This window comes from Oncorhynchus tshawytscha, linkage group LG03, assembly GCF_018296145.1.
Source record: "Oncorhynchus tshawytscha isolate Ot180627B linkage group LG03, Otsh_v2.0, whole genome shotgun sequence".
Taxonomy (NCBI): domain Eukaryota; kingdom Metazoa; phylum Chordata; class Actinopteri; order Salmoniformes; family Salmonidae; genus Oncorhynchus; species Oncorhynchus tshawytscha.
This window is the reverse complement of record NC_056431.1, coordinates 58,533,563-58,555,756: the sequence shown is the minus strand read 5'-3', so window position 1 is coordinate 58,555,756 and position 22,194 is coordinate 58,533,563. Positions and strand designations below refer to the sequence as shown.

At 41.9% G+C, this 22,194-nt stretch overlaps 2 protein-coding genes and 1 long non-coding RNA gene across 6 annotated transcripts in view; 2 read left to right on the top strand and 1 right to left on the bottom strand.

Annotated features, from left to right (window-relative positions):
* The window catches only part of LOC112239970 (TSC22 domain family, member 1), a 68,487-nt gene extending 56,687 nt beyond the window's left edge, over positions 1-11,800 (top strand). For 3 of the 4 annotated variants that reach the window (XM_042319740.1, XM_024408350.2, XM_024408367.2), the window contains 2 exons: positions 8,453-8,504; positions 10,158-11,800. In XM_042319740.1, coding sequence (XP_042175674.1) covers positions 8,453-8,504; positions 10,158-10,418 — 313 coding nt within the window. In that variant the 3' untranslated portion in view covers positions 10,419-11,800. Of the gene's footprint in view, positions 1-7,173; positions 7,886-8,452; positions 8,505-10,157 lie in introns of those variants that run through there. The other variant, XM_024408359.2, reaches the window with a different exon arrangement.
* Positions 11,801-12,470: 670 nt separating this feature from the next.
* On the bottom strand, positions 12,471-18,895 carry LOC112239954 (stress-associated endoplasmic reticulum protein family member 2). The gene is made up of 3 exons (XM_024408334.2): positions 18,759-18,895; positions 15,287-15,359; positions 12,471-15,107 (listed from the first exon to the last, which is right to left on the bottom strand). The coding sequence occupies exons 1-3, from the start codon at positions 18,840-18,842 to the stop codon at positions 15,067-15,069; spliced, it is 198 nt and encodes a 65-aa protein (XP_024264102.1). The 5' UTR covers positions 18,843-18,895; the 3' UTR covers positions 12,471-15,066.
* Positions 18,896-18,907: 12 nt separating this feature from the next.
* Positions 18,908-19,825, top strand: LOC112239966. Its single transcript, XR_002951941.2, has 2 exons — positions 18,908-19,045; positions 19,192-19,825. It is a non-coding gene; the product is annotated as an uncharacterized LOC112239966 (long non-coding RNA).
* Positions 19,826-22,194: the final 2,369 nt, after the last annotated feature.

Genomic DNA, 22,194 nt, shown 5'->3' with positions numbered 1-22,194 from the left:
AGAAATTGCACCTTGTGCGTTCTACTATTACAACTTTCAAGAGTAAGTTTCATGAGTTCCAGTCAAAAAATAATGTTTTGGAACCACTGGTTTAAAGTGTCACTTCATTTGTCAGTTTAGTTGTGATGGTTGTGTGGAGGTTGCATGCTGATTGCATGGCATTGGTTAGTATGTGGTTGGTGCATGCATGATGTTGGTGAGTGTTTTTCCTGATATTAGTGTGGGATTGGGATCAGAGAATCACTGACTTCAGTAGGTCTCCAACCTAACTATGCAATATGCAGCCATATGGCACTAAAGGCCCAGCTACATAGTGGTCAAAATGTTAGACTACATGGAGCTTTTAATAGAGCTTATCTTAGATCTGTGTTTAGGGAACTTCTACATCTACCTATTGAGCCCATACTCCATCCCATAAACTGCTTGTCAGTAAATCACATATTGAATGGACAAAAGAAGCAGTATTGTCAGAATTGGTGCTCAAATACCTGGGTCCGAGCCAGAATGGCCCATGTATGTCAACTGCTTATCTTTTTTATTAGAATTTGTTTTTATTTAGGGTTTGGGTTAAGGGTGGGGTTGATAAATCACTTCTGGGGTTGGAAAATACTGTGCTTTCAACCTTTCCATTATGCCAGATAGTGACCTCTGACCTCGGCTATATGCTGCTTGTCATTGGCTGCGTACATACAGATCAGTGACACTGAGAAGGTACAGAACATTGGTTAAGCGCAGCTTCCTGAAAGCCTGTCCCAGTATGCCCCTGGGTACTTTATGAATGGAGCCCAGTATAGCTCAGGACTAAGTAGCTTTGGTCGCAGTGTCAGTGTTGTGTGTGTTTAGGTAGACTGAGGTTAGGTCGTGCGCTTCCCAGGTGTATATTTGGGTCTTTATTTGGGTTAAAGACACCTCCAGGCAAAGAGGACAGGAAGTGTAGAAAACATTAGGAACACCTGCTCTTTCCATGACATAGCTTTCACCTGGTCAACCTATGATCACTTATTGTTGTCACCTGTTAAATCCACTTCAATCAGTGTAATTGAAGGGGAGGAGACAGGTTAATGAAGAATTAGACAATTGAGACATGTATTGTGTATGTGCGCCATTCAGAGGGTGATTGGGTAAGACAAGAGATTTAAGTGCCTTTGAACGAGGTGTGGTAGTATGTGCCAGGCGCACTGGTTTGAGTGTCAAGAACTGCAACGCTGCTGCGTTTTTCAATTTCAACAGTTTCCTGTGTGTATCAGAATGCTGTTTTCAACACTCTACCACACCTGCCATTTCTGAATGCTGCCATTTACTCCTGATGTTTGACCTGTTGCATCCTCTACAACAACTGTGATTATTATTTGCCCTTGCTGGTCATCTATTAGAAAAATCTGTCCTTAATGGCCATGTACTGTTATAAATCTCCACCCTGCACAGTCAGAGCCTGGCTCCTCTCTAGGTTTCTTCCTAGGTTCCTGCCTTTCCAGGGAGTTTTTTTCCTAGCCACTGTGCTTCTACATCTGCATTGCTTGCTGTTGGGGATTTTAGGATGGGTTTCTATATAGCACTTTGTGACATCTGCTGCATTTGATTGAATGGTCCACCACCCAAAGGACATCCAGCCAACTTGACACAACTGTGGGAAGCATTGGACTCAATATGGGCCAGCATCCCTATGGAATGCTTTCGACACCTTGTAGAGTCCATGCCCTAACAAATTGAGGCCAGTCTGAGGGCAAAAGGGTGTGCAACTCAATATTAGCAAGGTGTTCCTAATGTTTGTACCCTGTGTATATTCACTGTAGAGGTCGACCGATTTAATCAGAATGGCCGATTTAATGCTTTCATAACAATCGGAAATCTGTATTTTTGGGTGCAGATTTGCCGATTTTGATTTATTTTTAATACCTTTTATTTAACTAGGCAAGTCAGTTAAGAACACGTTCTTATTTTCAATGACGGCCTAGGAACGGTGGGTTAACTGCCTTGTTCAGGGGCAGAACGACAGATTTTCACCTTGTCAGCTCGGGAGATCCAATCTTGCAACCTTAGTTAACTTGTCCAAAGCAATAACGACCCGCCTCTCTCTCGTTGCACTCCACAAGGAGACTGCCTGTTACGCAAAGGCAGTAAGCCAAGAAAAGTTGCTAGCATTAAACTTCTTTATAAAAAAAACAATCAATCATAATCACTAGTTAACTACATGGTTGATGATATTACTAGATATTTAGCGTGTCCGGCGTTGCATATAATCTGACTGAGCATACAAGTATCTAAGTATCTGACTGAGCGGTGGTAGGCAGAAGCAGGCGCGTAAACATTCATTCAAACAGCACTTTCGTGCGTTTTGCCAGCAGCTCTTCGTTGTGCGCCAAGCATTGCGCTGTTTGACTTCAAGCCTATCAACTCCCGAGATGAGGCTGGTGTAACCAAAGTAAAATGGCTAGCCAGTTAGCGCGCGCTAATAGCGTTTCAAACGTCACTCGCTCTGAGCCTTCTAGTAGTTGTACCCCTTGCTCTGCATGGGTAACGCTGCTTCGGTGGTGGCTGTTGTCGTTGTGTTGCTGGTTCGATCCCAGAGAGGTGTGAGGAGAGGGATGGAAGCTATACTGTTACACTGGCAATACTAAAGTGTGCCTATAAGAACATCCAATAGTCAAAGGTTAATGAAATACAAATGGTATAGAGGAAAATAGTCCTATAATTCCTATAATATCTACAACCTAAAACTTCTTACCCGGGAATGTTAAAAGGAACCAAAAGCTTTCATATGTTCTCATGTTCTGAGCAAGGAACTGAAACGTTAGCTTTCCTACATAGCACATATTACACTTTTACTTTCTTCTCCAACACTTTTTTTGTTTTTGCATTATTTAAACCAAATTGTTTCATTATTTACTTGAGGCTAAATTGATTTTATTGATGTATTATATTAAGTTAAAATAAGTGTTCATTCAGTATTATTGTAATTGTCATTATTACAAATACAGCATCAAAATTCGGCCGATTAATCGGTATCGGCTTTTCTGGTCCTCCAATAATCGGTATCGGCGTTGAAAAATCATTATCGGTCGACCTTTAATTCACTGTTACTGTTGGATGGACCCAGTGCTCAGTACTATGTTTGAACCTCAGACTAACACCAAGCCAACTTCTGCAGAACTAGATAACTTTCTGTGAATTGTGTGTAAAGACGGACACCTTTCCTATGACTGATAGATCTGTGAATAACTGGATGAAAGGGTGGCCTTAATGACTATGTAGTAGCCTATTTTGTGTTTATCGTAAATGCGCTCCCAAATGGCGCAGCGGTCTATGGCACTGCATCTCAGTGCTAGAGCCGTCACTACAGACCCTGGTTCGATTCCAGGCTGTATCACAACCGGCCGTAATTGGGAGTCCCATAGGGAGGCGCACAATTGGCCCAGCATCCGGGTTAGGCTGTCATTGTAAATAAGAATTTGTTTTTATTTGTGTGTAAGGCTCTAGTGTGTGTCTCTAACTCTGTGTCTCTGTTTGGTATTAATCCCTGCACCCTGCTGGCAGGATTAAGACATTCTTCAACAGTGGCCACCCTCTCCGTCCCTTTATCCCACCCTTCCTCCCAGGTATCCCAGCCATCCTCTCTCCCTCCTTTCCTCCCAGGTAGTATGTGTAAAAGAGGGAACTTGCATAAATCACCCCAGCTTAGCACACAGCCTGTACACAACGGGGGGTCAGATTTCTGTCGTATGTGACTTTGTGGAATGTAAGATGTGGGACGGGTCGAGTTGTGTGAAGTGTTTTTTTGTCTGTTTTTTAGTTGTGTTTAGGGTGTGTTTGAGATCTGTGTGTATATGATGTCTTGCATATGTGGATGAGTGTTCCACACTGTTTCTATTCTTCCCCAAGAAGTACTGAGACGGCAACACTCAATCCCCTGTATGTGTGAAGGCTTTGTCTGCTGCACATAGTAGGCCAACTAGGATGCTCATCCACATCCTTGTCGTGTTATGGTTTGGTTTGCATTAAAATTAATATAGAAACTAGGATCTCTATGGTTAATGTTCTGTATTTCAACAAGAATTAAACCCTCACTAGGCCCTGTCTTATGAAATAAACAATGCTCTCGTAGCTTTAGGCCTACTTTAGGGACTTGTTGTTCAGAAGTCCTCAAAGGGAGACTGTGCAATCCTCTCCCTTGGAACGTCAAGTCCATATTCAGATTCTAGCTCCCTGAGGCAAGCCTGCGCTTGTGTGTGTATGTGGAGTTTACTAAATAATTTTCTCAGCCAAAACTTTTACGCAAATGAACAGAGCTGTTTTTTTGTTGTCTAACTCTAGGCCATTTTACTGACAGTTACTGTAGATGGATCACCATAAAAGACAACCTTTAGGCCTTTACGGTGTCTTCCGTGACAAGCAAGGCATGTGTCCATGAGCATTCTGTACATCCAAGTACTGAAGTTGTATAACAAGAGAAAGTATATTTCTTTGATTTCAAGCTATAGTTTGGTGTAGTTCAGACTAAAGGTCGACCGATTAATCGGAATGGCCGATTTAATTATGGCTGATTTTCAAGTTTTCATAACAATCTGAAAACGGTATTTTTGGATGCCGATTTGGCTGATCTAAAAATAATAATAATATTAAAATAAATGTAACACCTTTATTTAACTTGGCAAGTCAGTTAAGAACACATTCTTATTTTCAATGATTGCCTAGGAACGGTGGGTTAACTGCCTTGTTCAGGGGCAGAACGACAGATCTTTACCTTGTCGGCTCGGGGATTCAATCTTGCAACCTTACAGTTAACTAGTCCAATGCTCTAACCACCTGCCTCAGATTGCACTCCATGAGGAGCCTGCCTCTTACGCGAATGCAGTAAGCCAAGGTAAGTTGCTAGCTACCATTAAACTTATCTTATAAAAACAATCAATCATAATCACTAGTTAACTACACATGTTTGATGATATTACTAGTTTATCTAGCGTGTCCTGCATTGCATATAATCGATACGGTGCGTATTTGCGAAAAAGGACTGTCCTTGCTCCAATGTGTGCCTAACCATAAACATCAATGCCTTTCTTAAAATCGTATTTTTAAACCTGCATGTTTAGTTAAAAGAAATCCAGGTTAGCAGGAAATATTACCCAGGTGAAATTGTGTCACTTCTCTTGCGTTCATTGCACGGAGAGTCAGGGTATATGCAACAGTTTGGGCCGCCTAATTTGCCAGAATTTTACATAATTATGACCTAACATTGAAGGTTGTGCAATGTAACAGGAATATTTAGACTTATGGATGCCACCCGTTAGATAAAATACGTAACGGTTCCGTATTTCACTGGAAAACTTGTTTTCGAGATGATAGTTTCCGGGATTCGACCATATTAATGACCTAAGGCTCGTATTTCTTTGTGTTATTATGTTATAATTAAGACTATGATTTGATAGAGCGGTCTGACTGGGTGGTGGTAGGCAGCCGCAGGCTCGTAAGCATGAACTCAAACAGTACTTTCGAGCGTTTTGCCAACAGCTCTTTGCTGTGCTTCAAGCATTGCGCTGTTTATGACTTAAAGGCCAACTCTAGAGATTAGGCTGGTGTAACCGATGTGAAATGACTAGCTAGTTAGCGGGGTGCGCGCTAATAGCGTTTCAAACATCGCTCGCTCTGAGACTTGGAGTAATTGTTCCCCTCGCTCTGCATGGGTAGTGCTGCTTCGAGGGTGGCTGTTGTCAATGTGTTCCTGGTTTGAGCCCAGGTTGGGGCGAGGAGAGGGACGGAAGCTATACTGTTACACTGGCAATACTAAAGTGCCTATAAGAACATCCAAAAGGTATATGAAATACAAATGGTATAGAGAGAAATAGTCCTATAATAACTACAACCTAAAACTTCTTACCTGGGAATATTGAAGACTCATGTTAAAAGGAACCACCAGCTTTCATATAGTCTCATGTTCTGAGCAAGTAACTTAAATGTTAGATTTCTTACATGGTACATATTGCACTTTTACTTCTCCAACACTTTTGTTTTTGCATTATTTAAACCGAATTGAACATGTTTCATTATTTATTTGAAGCTAAATTGATTTTATTGATGCATTATATTAAGTTAAAATAAGTATTCATTCAGTATTGTTGTATCTCCTACCTCAGAATCAAAACATCTAAAGGTTCTTACAGCTCTTATTTCAGAGGTGTAGCTTTGGGTCAGGGAGAAGCCACCCCACCAGGCACTAGCCTATAGTTTCTGAGTCTGTAAATATGAGGAAGTGATCAGTTGAATCCGTGCTTTGGGTCTGATGGTGTGTTTGTGCTGTCTTTGATAGAATGGGTGGTCATTTTATCTTGTTTTGCCATCGTGGCATGAGTAGAAAAAGACCAATATCTCCAGTAATGGTTGTCGTAAGGTGTGTTGGGCACAGGGCAGGTACATGTCTGACTTAGTGTAGACAAGTCAAGGACTCTGGATGGATAGTCTACAGCAGTGTTTCCCAAACCTCTCCTCAGCTGATTTAACTAATGAGGGGCTTGATGATTAGGTGACCATTTGAATCAGCTGTGCTAGTTCTGGAATATATCAAATACCGGCGGAGGGTACTCGGAGGTTTGGTCTACAGTCTCTGATTTTGATTTTTCTAACATTATTTTCATGAGGCCATTAACAAAACAAGTACATGTTATTATCCATCTTGCCTGTCAATTCACTTACCCACTCCTTAGTTTTTTGCTTACAGTCAATAGGTCTGTTGTGTTTCTAAAGCTATTTTTGGGGGGGGGGACTGACACACAACAGTTTTAATTTTTGGAGCACTAATAAAATTAGCAAATGCATCTATCTAAAATAGAGACATGGTGCAAGGAGCATTTCAAGTGAATTTGGTTAGTGTCTGGCTCATCTATGATTTGAAGGGCCTGTGTCCCTGGCACATATACAAAACGTGCTGGAAGAGTTCTGAATGCATTTGTTTACTTGTTGTAATTGGGTATTCTTAAATGGTTTGAGTAAACCCTGTGTGGACAGGAGTGTTGTTATCCTTGTGTGGGGCTGTGCTCATAGTAACCGCCAGGGGGCGGTATGTTGACGTGCAGAACTTGTATACAATTCAGATATGTTCAGTTGTTTTTGGATCCACAACGATCTTGAAGGTTATTTTCTACTGTGTGAATGATTGATTCGTTTTTGTTCATAATATACACTTTCATCGTGTTTAGTCATTTTGGTAGTTGTAAATGTACCAAATACATCATTTTTCATTTGTCAATTTCTTGTGTATAATTCCTGGTATTCGGACATTTCTTGGTAGCCTGATTATTCGACAAGTAAACATGTCCCTTCTTTGTGTCTTTGAAGTACTGTAGTGTTCCTCACCATCTCATCCGGTTTTTCCCAGTTTCGGCAGAGGGTGCATCCTCTAAATAATTTATGAAAATGAAATCAGCTGAGCCGCAGGTAGGGGCGTTTTCTACATAGATTATGCAAATATTAGTATCCCTCCACCAATCGGGTGCATCGGAGCGCTGTTTTTCTTAGATGCATTATGCAAATGTCCCCGGGCTGCAGATTTTCAGCCGAGCGGAGATGAGCTGACCTTGGAGATTCTTTGTGCTGCAGCGGTAGATAGATGTTCAAGCTTCCCGGGATACGAGGCTTTTCTGAAGGGACATAAAGTGCCTGCTAACGCCTCTCCGTACCACGGAACTAGAGAATGTGATTTGTGATACACGATAATCGTCGAGAGAGGAGTTTTTCGTTGCTTAAAGCTTGGTTTATATCTGTGATATAGCATGAATAGTCCGTACTATACAACAGTGGCGATGGATCTCGGTGTTTGCCAGTTAAGGAATTTTTCTATCTCGTTTTTATCTTCGTTACTGAGCACGGATAGTTCACCTGTCAGGCTCGACAATAGGTAAATCTATTTTACGATGACATTGTGCTGCAAGGAGGATGCCTATTGCTGGCAGCTAATATTATTTCTGTATTCCGAAAGAAGCGCTGCTTTATACACTGATCATACAACACTTAGTCTATGTATTATAGAGAACTTGATTATTAAAATAAAAGTATAGCCAAATGCCTTTGTTTGACGTTAATGCTGAGGCTGCCATTTTGATTGGGCTCAGTGAGAGAAAATGCACTTGTCGTGATGGGGCATTACTAGGATGGCTTTGCTTATTGCTGGCCCAGGAAATGCTGTAGCTAACCCCCTTAGTTGATTTACATTGATGGCAGTAATAGAACATGTACGGCTTCTTTTGTGGCATTTGAGAGGAATAGTCTGCGGTCTATTCAATACACCCTGAACACTTGGCTCTAGAATGGTCTTCAGTCGAAGTGATGTCACCTGTATAAGGATATTTATACTGTATTTCATTGTATTGAAATGACTGGTGTTAGACCTGCAACATCGACAGTTGCTTTCATTCATTCTTACCGATGCAGTGTTTAAAGACTTCTTTTCTTTTCATTCTTTCAGTTCGTCAGGAGCCAGTGTGGTGGCCATAGACAACAAAATTGAACAGGCTATGGTAAGTTGCAATCGAAAACTCGCTTTATCTGCAAACTATACTACACAAATCACATGCGAATATAACTTATTTCGAAGAATACATTCGAAGAAAGGTCAGTTAAAAGAAAAGGCTGCTTCAGTTAGCGCAATGAATGGATTACATAACCACGTAACCAGCGAGAACTGGGAAGTCATGCAACATACAGCCTTTTGCTGATTCTTTCTAAACGCTACTGGATTTGAAAAACCTCGAATCACTTTCGATTTGCACGTTACTTTGTAACCCATTTAATTTGGCGCTGTTACATAGATCGATAATAGCTTGATGCTCTGGCAACAATGTTGCAGCATATGGTGTTATTATGCGCCTTGGCGTCAATGTCATATTTAGTTTGCCAAAGTGTATTTATGGGGGCCTAGACGTTAGCCAGGTTTGTTATCACGCAAAGTCGAATCCAGATTACCATGGTAGCACATGGGCCATATGTACATTTATGTAATGTGTACTATCCACTTCTGTAAAACACTGTTTCGATTTCTACCTGAAGCTACCATTTATTTCAATAGACACGTTGACACAGGGTGAACGAGATGGGCGTGCGTGCAGGATTTTATTTTCATTTCCTCAGCATTCTAGTGTTTTATTGTCTCTGGATCCCTTCCCGCTAAGGACGTTCTCTCACTCGCGCCATACTGTGCTTGCCTTTGTTGCTAGGCAAACAGAAAATATTTGACGCCTGGATATAAGATATAAATATCTCAGGCTCTGATTGGCTAAAACGTGTATGTGGGCCGGCCATTTTGTCTGTTTGGTGACGTTGAGTCCGGTCCAGGCTTTAGAGGAAGGGGAGATTTAGACCCTGGAAATATTTGTCCCAGAATCTACAGAATCTTTGTCTTGATTTAATCCATATGCTCACAGGTTGTGTGTTTAAGATCAGACCCACTTCTTATATTAAAACAAACAGAAGCTAGCTCCAATAATTAACATGTATTACATAGTAATAGTAATTCCCACAGAAAGAGCCGTAGTAATGATATGCATACATTATTATGATTGCATCAAGACTATAATGTTGAGTTTATTTTATTTTTACAGGGACAGTGCACATTAATCAAAGTTTTAGTAAAAGTGCCGGCTAATTTTCAACCGGTATATTTGTGGACATAAAAAAAAATAACAAAACAACAAACTTAAAATAGTTTTGTATGTAATTTCAAAACAAACTTGATTTGTCACATGCGTGCTGAATACAACATGTGTAGACCTTACTGGGAAATGCTTCCTTACAAGCCCTTAACTACACAACTACACATGTTGTATTCAGCACGCATGTGACAAATCAAGTTTGATTTGAAATTACATACAAAACTATTTTAAGTTTGTTCTGTTTGTTCAGTGCAGTTCAAGAAAAAGGTTAAAAAAAATATTTACGAAATTAACTAAAGTAAGAAATAAAATAAAAAGTAACACAATAAAATAACTATAGAGGCTATTTACAGGGGATACCGATACCGAGTCAATGTGTGGTTAGTCGAGGTCTTTTGTAGGTAGGGGTGAAATGCTATGCAAAACACTGTCTTTGTCTTCTTTCATATGATATTTTTAATTGTCATGTTAAAAAAACTAGACACAAGTCTGTTCTGTTTGTTCATCTCTCTGTCCCTTTAGGACCTGGTGAAGAGCCACCTGATGTACGCAGTGAGGGAGGAGGTGGAGGTTCTGAAGGAGCAGATCAAGGAGCTGATTGAGAGGAACTCCCAGCTTGAGCAGGAGAACAGCCTTCTGAAGACCCTGGCCAGCCCAGAACAGATGGCTCAGTTCCAGGCCCAGACCCAGACAGGCTCCCCTCCCACCTCCACACAGCCTCCAGCCCAGGCACCAACCCTACCCCCGACCCAACCATCACACAACTCTGGACCCTCTGCGTAGCATCACCTCCTACCCCCGGAGAGGGGTAGATGAGGAAGTCTATCAACCAACCAGGGCCCGACTGACTTGACAGTCCTCAGACAGACTCCTGTTCTAACGCTGCAGAACAACCAGGCCTTCATTGCACGGGGCTGCGCTGTTAAGACAAGAATTTGCACATATTTAACTTTGAGAGCGGTGACGGGTGGTGTCATCGTTTCAAGACTATTAAAAACACTATCAAAGACAATCTGCCTAGGAGAGGAGGGAAAGGGGCTGTTATAGGAGAATGAACATTGCCAAAAAATTCATGGACTTAGGAGAGAGGGAGAACAAGATTGTCTGACTAAGAAAAACAAAACCAACAAGAAAGTAGACATGACTTAGTTACTGTGCCTGTGTCAATGAATTTCAAGTGATGTCGACTTCAGTGGTAACGATGATGGAGGGAGATAGTAACGGCCATGCTTTGCTGAATCCTGATAATGTAAATAAATACAGCGATTCTCTTCTGCTTGCGTGCTACAGAGAGACAGACCGAGAATGGAGCACCTCTCATGGTGACAATGTGAAAAATCAGAGGATTATCATGGTGTGATAGTCCCCATCTGGCATTTGGTGAGTGAGGGGGAGGAGATCTGAAGGGAGAACACAACAACATTTCCATGGACGTCATCATTTAAACTGGGATTGAATGGAGTATAGTAGCCAACACTTGCTTATTAAAAGAGATGATAATTATGACATTCTTATTTTAATTTGAACCCCTCAGCCTTGCGCCCTGTTAAACCTCATTGCGGCTTCTCTTCTCATGTAAAGGAGCACAGGGGCTGAGATGTTTGGCTAAGCTGCATTTTCAAAAAGGAGTTGATGAGCTTTCTACATTGTGTATATTTCTGTATATTTAGTGTAAGTACTGTGTAATATAGTGACATAAGGAGAGAAGACAGATGCTATTTAGGTGAAGTACAAATGGTGAGTGATCTAGGCCTAGTAATGGGCTGGTCTGAAGATATGTGCTGTCTTTTTAATGCTGTAATTCAGGACAGTAGAGCTGTGGAGGTTATTTAACTGGCAAATATCCAGTATCCATATCTTCGGCTGCAACATTAACGCCTACTGTAAACCATCGTTCACTTGAAATTATTTGAAGTAAATTTATTTTGTTTTCATTTTTTGACGGTAAAGTACTTCTGGATGATCAGCTCTTAAACATAAACACGTTACTCTGAATATCAGAAAGATGAACTGAAATGGATTTTTTGCATTCTATGTATAAGTTGTATGCTCATGTTCCGTGCATGTTTCCTCAAACCAGATGAGGTATTGTAAACATACTTAACACAATTGCACTTGACAGTTTCACTTCACAACTTTCAATAAAATGTTAAAGGAATAATCAACTTGTTCATGCCTCTTCATGTTTAATTTAGTCTTCATTTACTTCTGTAGTTTAAATAATTAACCTTAACCTGTAGGCCATTTAACATCAACTTCTTACTTAGTGCTGACCTGCCAAGTGAACAAAAGTTGAGGTGTTGTGGATGAACTGGTGGTCCTCCTTGGCCTAGTGGTTGTATGGATACCACATGTTTATGTAAATGACAAACCAGCACCTGGTTCCTGATTGACATTTTTTCTCTCCCCTGTGGTCCAATGGTAGTCTCCTCCACCTTTTTTCTAGTCACGTAGGCTATTGGCATGCAGCCAGTTCAGCATGTCCTTTCTCCAACATACCTGTATGACACCAGGGTTAGGACTTGTAGGATTGGAGGCATGTTATAGCAGCACTGCTGGATGAGCTTTGACACATATTGCCATGGCTAGGTTATGTTATGTCCTATGTTTCAGGGAAAACATGTTTATATGGGATAGGAAATGCACACACAGAGGGATCTGTGTAGGAAAGGGACAGGCAGTGTTCTCCATCTCCCCGAGACAGGGGCGGGGCAGCAGTGTAGCCTAGTGGTTAGTGTTGGACTAGTAACCGGAAGGTTGCAAGTTCAAACCCCCGAACTGACAAGGTACAAATCTGTCGTTCTGCCCCTGAACAGGCAGTTAACCCACTGTTCCTAGGCCGTCATTGAAAATAAGAATTTGTTCTTATTAACTGACTTTTAAAGGTCAAATTAAAATAAATGCCAGGCCGAGTATTGACCTCATGGTGTTCAGCTGTGGGTTACTGTTGTAACAATCCGACCTGTGTGCCTGCTGATTACTTATAGCAGAGTCTCTCACTGTCCTCATACTCTACCATACTTCAACACTGCTGTGCCAGGGCTATCAGCAGAAGTAGGCAGCAGTTTAACCTTAGTCTCAACCTTAACCATTATGGAGGGGAAATGTAAAACTAACCTTAGTTTAGTGTCTAGGGCCACATCATCCTACTGTACACTGAAAAGAGAACATATGAAACAGAGCAACAGAGCACTGCCTGTATACCGCAAGCTGTAGGTTAAGCTTTTTCTCTGCTTTTCTCCAGGGTCGGCCTTAACAGCTGCATAGATTACATGGTCCACAAATCACTCCAATTGAACAGGAACAGCACCTTGCTCTGGCCCATTACTTCAAGTGAACAAACAGTGATTGTATAACTCCACAACTCACCACACTGGATAAATGTGTGAACAGCATTCCGTTCAAATGACGATAAGCTGCCATCTGCCTTGAAGAAGGATGGTTTCGGGAGACATAAGTTTGAGAGGCTGAGTAAGAAGACGTAACCCTGGTGTCATACGGGTATGTTGGAGAAAGGACATGACATAACCCTGGTGTCATACAGGCATGTTGGAGAAAGGACATGACATAACCCTGGTGTCATACAGGTATGTTGGAGAAAGGACATGACATAACCCTGGTGTCATACAGATATGTTGGAGAAAGGACATGACATAACCCTGGTGTCATACAGGTATGTTGGAGAAAGGACATGACATAACCCTGGTGTCATACAGGTATGTTGGAGAAAGGACATGACATAACCCTGGTGTCATACAGGTATGTTGGAGAAAGGACATGACATAACCCTGGTGTCATACAGGTATGTTGGAGAAAGGACATGACATAACCCTGGTGTCATACAGGTATGTTGGAGAAAGGACATGACATAACCCTGGTGTCATACAGGTATGTTGGAGAAAGGACATGACATAACCCTGGTGTCATACAGGTATGTTGGAGAAAGGACATGACATAACCCTGGTGTCATACAGGTATGTTGGAGAAAGGACATGACATAATCCTGGTGTCATACAGGTATGTTGGAGACAGAATCCTGGTAAATAGTCGTGACGGTTTAGCACCTGGAATTTAAACATTAAGACACCTAACATTCCATGAAGCCGTGGTTCTTTAGTGCTAAGTTATATAACACTCACATATGCATGTACACACACATACACACCAGGAAGCCCCAAATGAACCACACTATTAGCAAGCTGAATCTGCACAACATGCGCTGGGATCGAAGCAGCCAAAGTGGAACTGAAAGCAGACAAACAGACATATCCCAAATGAGTCACATTTATTTGAAAAAGGTTCTCACACAACACAGATATACACTCACCGGCCCATTTATTAAGTACTTCCATCTAGTACTGGGTCGGAACCCCGTTCCATCTCATCCAAAATATGCTCTATTGGGTTGAGGTCTGGGGACTGCGCAGGATACTCAAGTAAACTGAACTCGCTGTCATGTTCCAGACAATGTTTTTCCACTCCTCAATTGTTCAGTGTTGGTGATCGCATGTCCACTGGAGACGTTTCTTAATGTTTTTAGCTGATAGGAGTGGAACCCAGTTTGGTCATCTGCTGCAATAGCCCATCCGTGACAAGGATCGAGGAGTTGTGTGTTCCGTGATGCCGTTCTTCACACCACTGTTATACTGTGCCATTATTTGTCTGTTTGTGGCCTGCCTGTTAGCTTGTACAATTTGTGCCATTCTCCTACAACCTCCCTCATCAACTAGCTGTTTTCACCAACACTGACTGGATGATTCTTGTTTGTCGCACCATTCTCTGTAAACCCTAGACACTGTCATGCAAGAAAAGCCCAGGAGGGCGGCCATTTGAAATACTTGATCCGGCACGCCTGGCATCCACGATCATACCTCGCTTAAAGTCGCTTAGGTCAATTGTTTTGCGCATTCTAACGTTCAATTGAACAGTAACTGAATGTCTAGATTCCTGTCTGCCTGCTTTATATAGCAAGCCATGGTCACTGTCAATAGGAGCGATCCATTTTTGTGAACAAGGTGGTGTACCTAATAAACTGTCCGGTGAGTGTATATAGAAACACAGCAGTATTGCACAGCAGCCAGTCACATCATTGACTGCACACACATACACATTCACTCACAGTCTCACACTCACACATATGAGCAGGTGTAAAACACTCTGTACGAGATTGAGCCAGCCATTGGTTGTGGTTTAGACTGTCAGTAGAAAAGCTCTCATCTCCACGGCCTGGAACTCTGTAAACATGTGATCGAGAAAATCGAGGGGGGAAGGGGGGTGGTCCACTCATCCCTCAGGCCTTCCCTGATGGACACAGAGCTGTCCGGACCTCCAGGCCTCCTGGAGGTGTTAGGGAGGTATGTAGTGTGGCGAGCAGCCTCAGGTCTGATGAGCGGGTGTGGGGAGAGAGGGGAGAGTCTGTGGGACCTCTGGATCACATTCCCATCCTGATGCTCTGGATGATCTGAAAGATGGCTTAGAGAGAAAGTGGCTGTTGTTACACAAGACAACATCCAGTTAAGCAAAATAATTGAGCAGAAAACTGAAGTGAAACTAAAATTGGTTTAGTTCTGTGGTTAACCAATGTTCCCTAGGTGAGTAATATCAAGGCTAATGAGAAACAGAATGTTGAACACTGGATGTTTGCACCTTACCAGATCCACAGACGACGAAGACGAACAGAGCCAGGAGCCACGGCCCCACGGGGTACTTCTCTTCCTGAGGTCGCTGAGAGGGAGTGGGGAGAGAAAACAACAACAATGTTCAACCACTGAGACATACTGTACAGGTCAAATGTCATCTTAATGTCACTAATTATGTCATGTCTTAGGACCCCTTTGGAAACTTCATGATCCTTCTGAATAAAACAGTTGTTATCGGTGTTCTTCCGCTAGTTAACTATTTTAGTTTTAGAGATTGTCATTTTAGGACCTGATAGGGCCTGAAACCCCAGTGAGCAAGTTTAGTGTAACAATGGCCAGGAAACCTCCACTGTAGAAGGAGTAAATCTTGAGAGGCATCCTCCTCTGGCTGGCCACATACACCGGACATAAGGTCGGATGTAAAATCAGAGTTAGTATGACAGTCAAGGTCAGACAGTTGTTGTTCAAGGGTGGTCAAAACTGTGCAGAATATGCGACTACAGGACACCGCTTGGTGGAGGAAGACTAAGCAGGTTGAACAAACATCCATTGGATGAAGTTTCATACAGTGTTATGACCTTTAGGCCGACATCAACAACATGCTGAATAGGACACATTTCAAACCATGTTAGTCCAGGCTCAGTCTGACTGTTTTAAACCATGTTAGTCCAGGCTCAGTCTGACTGTTTTAAACCATGTTAGTCCAGGCTCAGTCTGACTGTTTTAAACCATGTTAGTCCAGGCTCAGTCTGACTGTTTTAAACCATGTTAGTCCAGGCTCAGTCTGACTGTTTTAAACCATGTTAGTCCAGGCTCAGTCTGACTGTTTTAAACCATGTTAGTCCAGGCTCAGTCTGACTGTTTCAAACCATGTTAGTCCAGGCTCAGTCTGACTGTTTTAAACCATGTTAGTCCAGGCTCAGTCTGACTGTTTTAAACCATGTTAGTCCAGGCTCAGTCTGACTGTTTTAAACCATGTTAGTCCAGGCTCAGTCTGACTGTTTTAAACCATGTTAGTCCAGGCTCAGTCTGACTGTTTCAAACCATGTTAGTCCAGGCTCAGTCTGACTGTTTTAAACCATGTTAGTCTAGGCTCTGTCTGACTGTTTTAAACCATGTTAGTCTAGGCTCAGTCTGACTGTTTTAAGCCATGTTAGTCCAGACTCAGTCTGACTGATTTAAACCTTGTCCTCATCACGGTGTGGCTGTTTTGTACCCAGTTACACCAGAATAGACTGGATCTAATAATAAACTGAGTTCTGCAGAGTTAGCATGTAGCCCCTCAGACTCAGCTATGAACACATCTAGTTCTTATGGAAAACAGGAGTGGAAATCAAACCACTGATGTAAAAACACATGATATACAATATGTCTCTGGAAACCCTCAGCCTGCCTCGCTGTCTAGACCAGCAGCATGAGAATCACCATCATAAACCATCACAACCACAAGATGTGGTCTGGTGTGGGTGATGTCATAACACAGTTGGATAGCACCCATGTGCTTTCTGATTGTGGTACGGTATTATTGTGGATGACACAATAGCTATCTAGAATGTACAGCGCAAACCCCAAGTATTCCTTTATTCCAATACAAACAATGAAAACAATCTCTATTCCACAGTGACCTATTCCATTCAGTGTCACCTTGCACAATGCAGTCATGTTGAAGGCATGTAAAGATTTCTGGTATAGTTTCGTAATTCAAGGTTGTCCGAAGAAAAACCAACATCTTAAGGAACACCAAGAGAACAAGTCAGCCTGCCATGAAAAGGAATCTGTTAGACTTTGGATAAATTGGGAATACTATAACAAATACTATAACATTATATTCAGCAGTTATGATAATTTAATAAATTATGAACACCTCCCATTTCCCTAAGGCTATTACAGCACAATTATACAAGTGTTTAATGTACACTATTTAAACTAATACAGGCCAGTGTAACCAATCCCCATGAGGAAGTGTTTAATGTACACTATTTAAACTAATACAGGCCAGTGTAACCAATCCCCATGAGGAAGTGTTTAATGTACACTATTTAAACTAATACAGGCCAGTGTAACCAATCCCCATGAGGAAGTGTTTAATGTACACTATTTAAACTAATACAGGCCAGTGTAACCAATCCCCATGAGGAAGTGTTTAATGTACACTATTTAAACTAATACAGGCCAGTGTAACCAATCCCCATGAGGAAGTGTTTAATGTACACTATTTAAACTAATACAGGCCAGTGTAACCAATCCCCATGAGGAAGTGTTTAATGTACACTATTTAAACTAATACAGGCCAGTGTAACCAATCCCCATGAGGAAGTGTTTAATGTACACTATTTAAACTAATACAGGCCAGTGTAACCAATCCCCATGAGGAAGTGTTTAATGTACACTATTTAAACGAATACAGGCCAGTGTAACCAATCCCCATGAGGAAGTGTTTAATGTACACTATTTAAACTAATACAGGCCAGTGTAACCAATCCCCATGAGGAAGTGTTTAATGTACACTATTTAAACTAATACAGGCCAGTGTAACCAATCCCCATGAGGAAGTGAATCCTACATTCCAGAGTTACATAATTATCACTACCTGTCCTATAATATCTGTGTATGTGTTTTTCTTTAACTATCCTTGTGGGTACCAGAAGTCCTCACAAGAATAGTAAAACAAGGACAATTCAGACAAGTGGGGACATTTTGCCTGTCCCCACAAGGAAAAATGCTATTTTAGGCTTAGGGGTTAAGGTTAGGGGTTACGGTTAGGTTTAGGGCTAAGGTTAGATTTGGGGTTAGATTTAGGGTTAGGGAAAACCGGATTTTGGGTGGGAATTCTATGGTCCCTACAAGCATAGCAATACAAAACGGTGCGTGTATTTGTGACCCGGTCAGGATACAGATGGACCATAGAGTTCATCAACAACCTCAAGCCTTCTATATGGACTGTTCAACCAGATGATGACACCATCCTTATCGACAATCTCGATCTTTATCTACGTGGCATTGATCTCTCATTAATTATTGATTGGGAGAATACCGGGCTGTAAACCCTGTGGCAAACCGCCGATTCAAGATAATCGACCATTATATAACATACAGCCATCAGTATTGATAAACCACCCAACCAACGGCCCATGAAGTACAATGAATGGAGAAGGGCTTGAAAACTCATTAATTGCGGCTTGTATGTGTCGTGTGATTGATCAGAATGGTTTGAAATGAATCAGGCTACAACATGCGTTTTTTTTTAAACAATAACATCAGATAGGCCTACACAATCAATAATTTATCATTATGAAATGGATTTTTTTTAAACAATAACATCAGATAGGCCTACACAATCAATAATTTATCATTATGAAATGGATGGGTCACATTATTGAAATCATGCTATTCTCAGTGATGATTAACTGAATCGGTGTCATCATGCTTGCATCTCCTTTCGTCTGATGATGAACACACAGCATGAAGAAAAGCTTCGCCTCACCAGGGTCTTTGCAACGTTGCCTCTCTGCGTGATGTTTTTGCTGTGCTTTTCGTTTGCCATACGGATCCTTTGTTTTGCTACCATTTTCTGAGAATGTTATATTGATGTAAAATTGTTATATGCCGGCGTAATTTCGATGCAGGGATGATGAAGCCGCGAGACCCCCACTGCTCTCTGCACCTGCTGACGTGCGCGCGGACGGAAGTGCTCTTCCATGAAGCGTGGCGCGCGCGATCCGGTACAGAGCTTTTTTCTGCCTCACCTCTCAATCCAACCAGCCATTAGCAGTGAGTCAAACTATTTATTCTTCAACATGGAATGCATGAATAGCTCTCTCATTTGCCGTAGTAACATACTTTTTAACAGTAGCATAACCCTCAGTTGTCCCCAGTACTCAATCAGGAGGCTAACGTTCTTCTACCTTTCTCAACAGAAGCTGTTGCCAGGGTCTTGTCTGTGTGCTGCACATGCCTGGAATGTCTGGAGAAACAGCATCATGTGTTAATCTGACAAATACCTTGCATTCAGGACATTGAGTGTGGTGGCCTAGAAAATGGTGCAAACGTAGGTTAGAAACATTTGAGTGACCTGTTTTTTTAAATTTATTTTAAAGACAAAAGTATAAATTAGAATTACAACAGCTTACACCACTCATAACTATCAGCTTCTGGGGTTTCTAATACTCACAAAATGATATCATATCTTCAAATGTGATTAGCTTAAGTAGAGAACGAGAGGAGAGAGATAATAAGAATAAGATGAGAGAGGAGAGGAGAAGACAACAGCAGTGCTGCACTTGGACCCATGGTGCTGATAAGAGTGGTTGCCTAGCAACTGCATCTAGGGGTGGGCCAACCAGGGTTTCACAGCAGCACTGTGCCTTGGCAGGGAGGACTTCAGACATAGCTGGCCCACCCCTGGATGCAGTTGATAGGCAACCACTCTTATCAGCACCATGGGTCCAACAGCTCAACCCATGGATGGATTTCATTATCTTTACTTTATTTACATACAATTAATAAATGTCTAATAACATTGTCTTTATCTATTAAAAGTCTGTTACTGTATGTAAGATTTCCAGTCATTTCAACCAATGAAGTGTGTGTTCTGTGTGCACAGTGTGTAATGTTGACTTCATGCTCTGTTTTACTAATTGGGTTGTTCTGGTGAACATTGTGAGCCCAAACACATGTAATCCAGACAGTTCACTTTGCAACAACAGTTTGGCTCCTCCTGCCCACAGTATCTATATTCTAGGTCCATATTCAGCCAAACTGCAGGGCAATGCAACAACCTCCAATACGAAAAACTCAGCTTTGACACGCACAGATGTGTGTGTGTTTATTGTGACCATTCAGTGAGTGTATGTGGTCTGCCTTGCTCCTGTATGTGTTTACCAGCTTTACACCATGTGGAGGGAATTCTCAGCCCAGCCCAAGGACACACGAGAGGAGGGAAAAAGGAGAGGACAGGGGAAGATGAAAGAAGGGAAGAGGAGAGGAGAGCAGGGGACAGGGAAAGAGGAGGGGATAGGGGAAGAGGAGAGGAGGGGACAGGGGAAGAGAAGAGGAGGGGACAGGGGAAAGGAGGTATGAGCAGAGAGAGAGGGTAGTAGAGGAGGGAGCAAGGGAAGTTAAAGGAGAAAAGGCAGCAAGGGGAGATGAGAGTAGGTGAACAGAGAGAGAGATTGGAGATCGGGGTCCTTCATGCCTGCTTCTATGGGGATCCACTATATTGCTTGTCCCAGCCGACCCGCAACCCCTCGAGCAGCACTGAGGACCAATGACTCCTCTCGTGTACAGAGGCTGAAAGTGACCCGACACATTCTCACACACACACACACACACACACACACACACACACACACACACACACACACACACACACACACACACACACACACACACACACACACACACACACACACACACACACACACACACACACACACACACACACACACACACACACACACACACACACACACACACATACACAGTTTCCCAGGGCTCTAATCAATGGGAATGAGGATGGATCTCACAGTAACATACTGGGTTGTTATAGTGCTAGTAGGACACTCTCACATAGTTTAACAGACTCGTACAATAGAAACTTCCTGAGACAGTCAATGCCTGGGGAAATCATCTCAATGGCAGTCTGAACATTGTCGAAGATGATGAAACTCAACCCTGGTTATGTGGTGTCATCTTTCTCCCTGTAGTTCCCTGTAGCCTTTGTTATCTCTTATCCACGGCTGGGTCAGATGTTTGATTTACCCTCTGACTGCTTTAACCCCATTCTAACCCATCTAACACTATGGAATGTGGCCAACTCTCTGATGGTTCTTTGTCATAGAAAACAAAATACCTGCAGGACAGGAAGTCTATTCTGTTATAGTTGACAATTATTATTATTTGACCATGCTGGTCATTTATGAACATTTGAACATCTTGGCCATGTTCTGTTATAATCTCCACCCGGCACAGCCAGAAGAGGACTGGCCACCTCACATAGCCTGGTTCCTCTCTAGGTTTCTTCCTAGGTTTTGGCCTTTCTAGGGAGTTTTTCCTAGCCACCGTGCTTCTACACCTGCATTGCTTGCTGTTTGGGGTTTTAGGCTGGGTTTCTGTACAGCACTTTGAGATATCAGCTGATGTACGAAGGGCTATATAAATCAATTTGATTTGATTTGATTATGAAGAAGTGGACACACACAGACCCATAGATCCCAGCTGCACACACCTGCAGACACACACATGCATGCATACACTGTTGTTAGAAATGATTACATGCAGTGCTAATAACCTATTATACAATACAGTCCAGGCACCAGTGCAACCCCATCCTGACAGTAATTCCCTTTCCACTGCAAGACAACTTTACAGTCTGCACTAAACCATTTATTTCTAGAGAGAAACAGAGAAAATATCTGACCTAGTTTCAAACCTGTTCATATCCAACTTACATCTAAACAGGCTGTCTTTCTCTCCCTCTCTCTACCTCTCTTGCTCTCTGCATTTAAGTATTCTGTGTATTTCAGAATTTTCAAATACACAGCCCAAAACAAGTACTTTTATTTCAGTATTTGAGTGATTATTTGTAAAAAAAAAAATTGTCTTGGAGTGTCTTCAATTACATATTTCAAAAACTATTTTCAAACACCGGGGTTAAATGCATAAGAGTGTATTTGAATAATCTCAAATACTTTTTAAGTGTATTTCCAAATACATTAAACTATTAAAGTACTTGTTTTTTCAAATAAAATATATCTGAATACTTATTTCGAATGTACTATATGTGAAAGTAATTGGCATATTTGAAATAGTATTTAAACCCAGGTCTCTCACACACACACACACACACACACACACACACACACACACACACACACACACACACACACACACACACACACACACACACACACACACACACA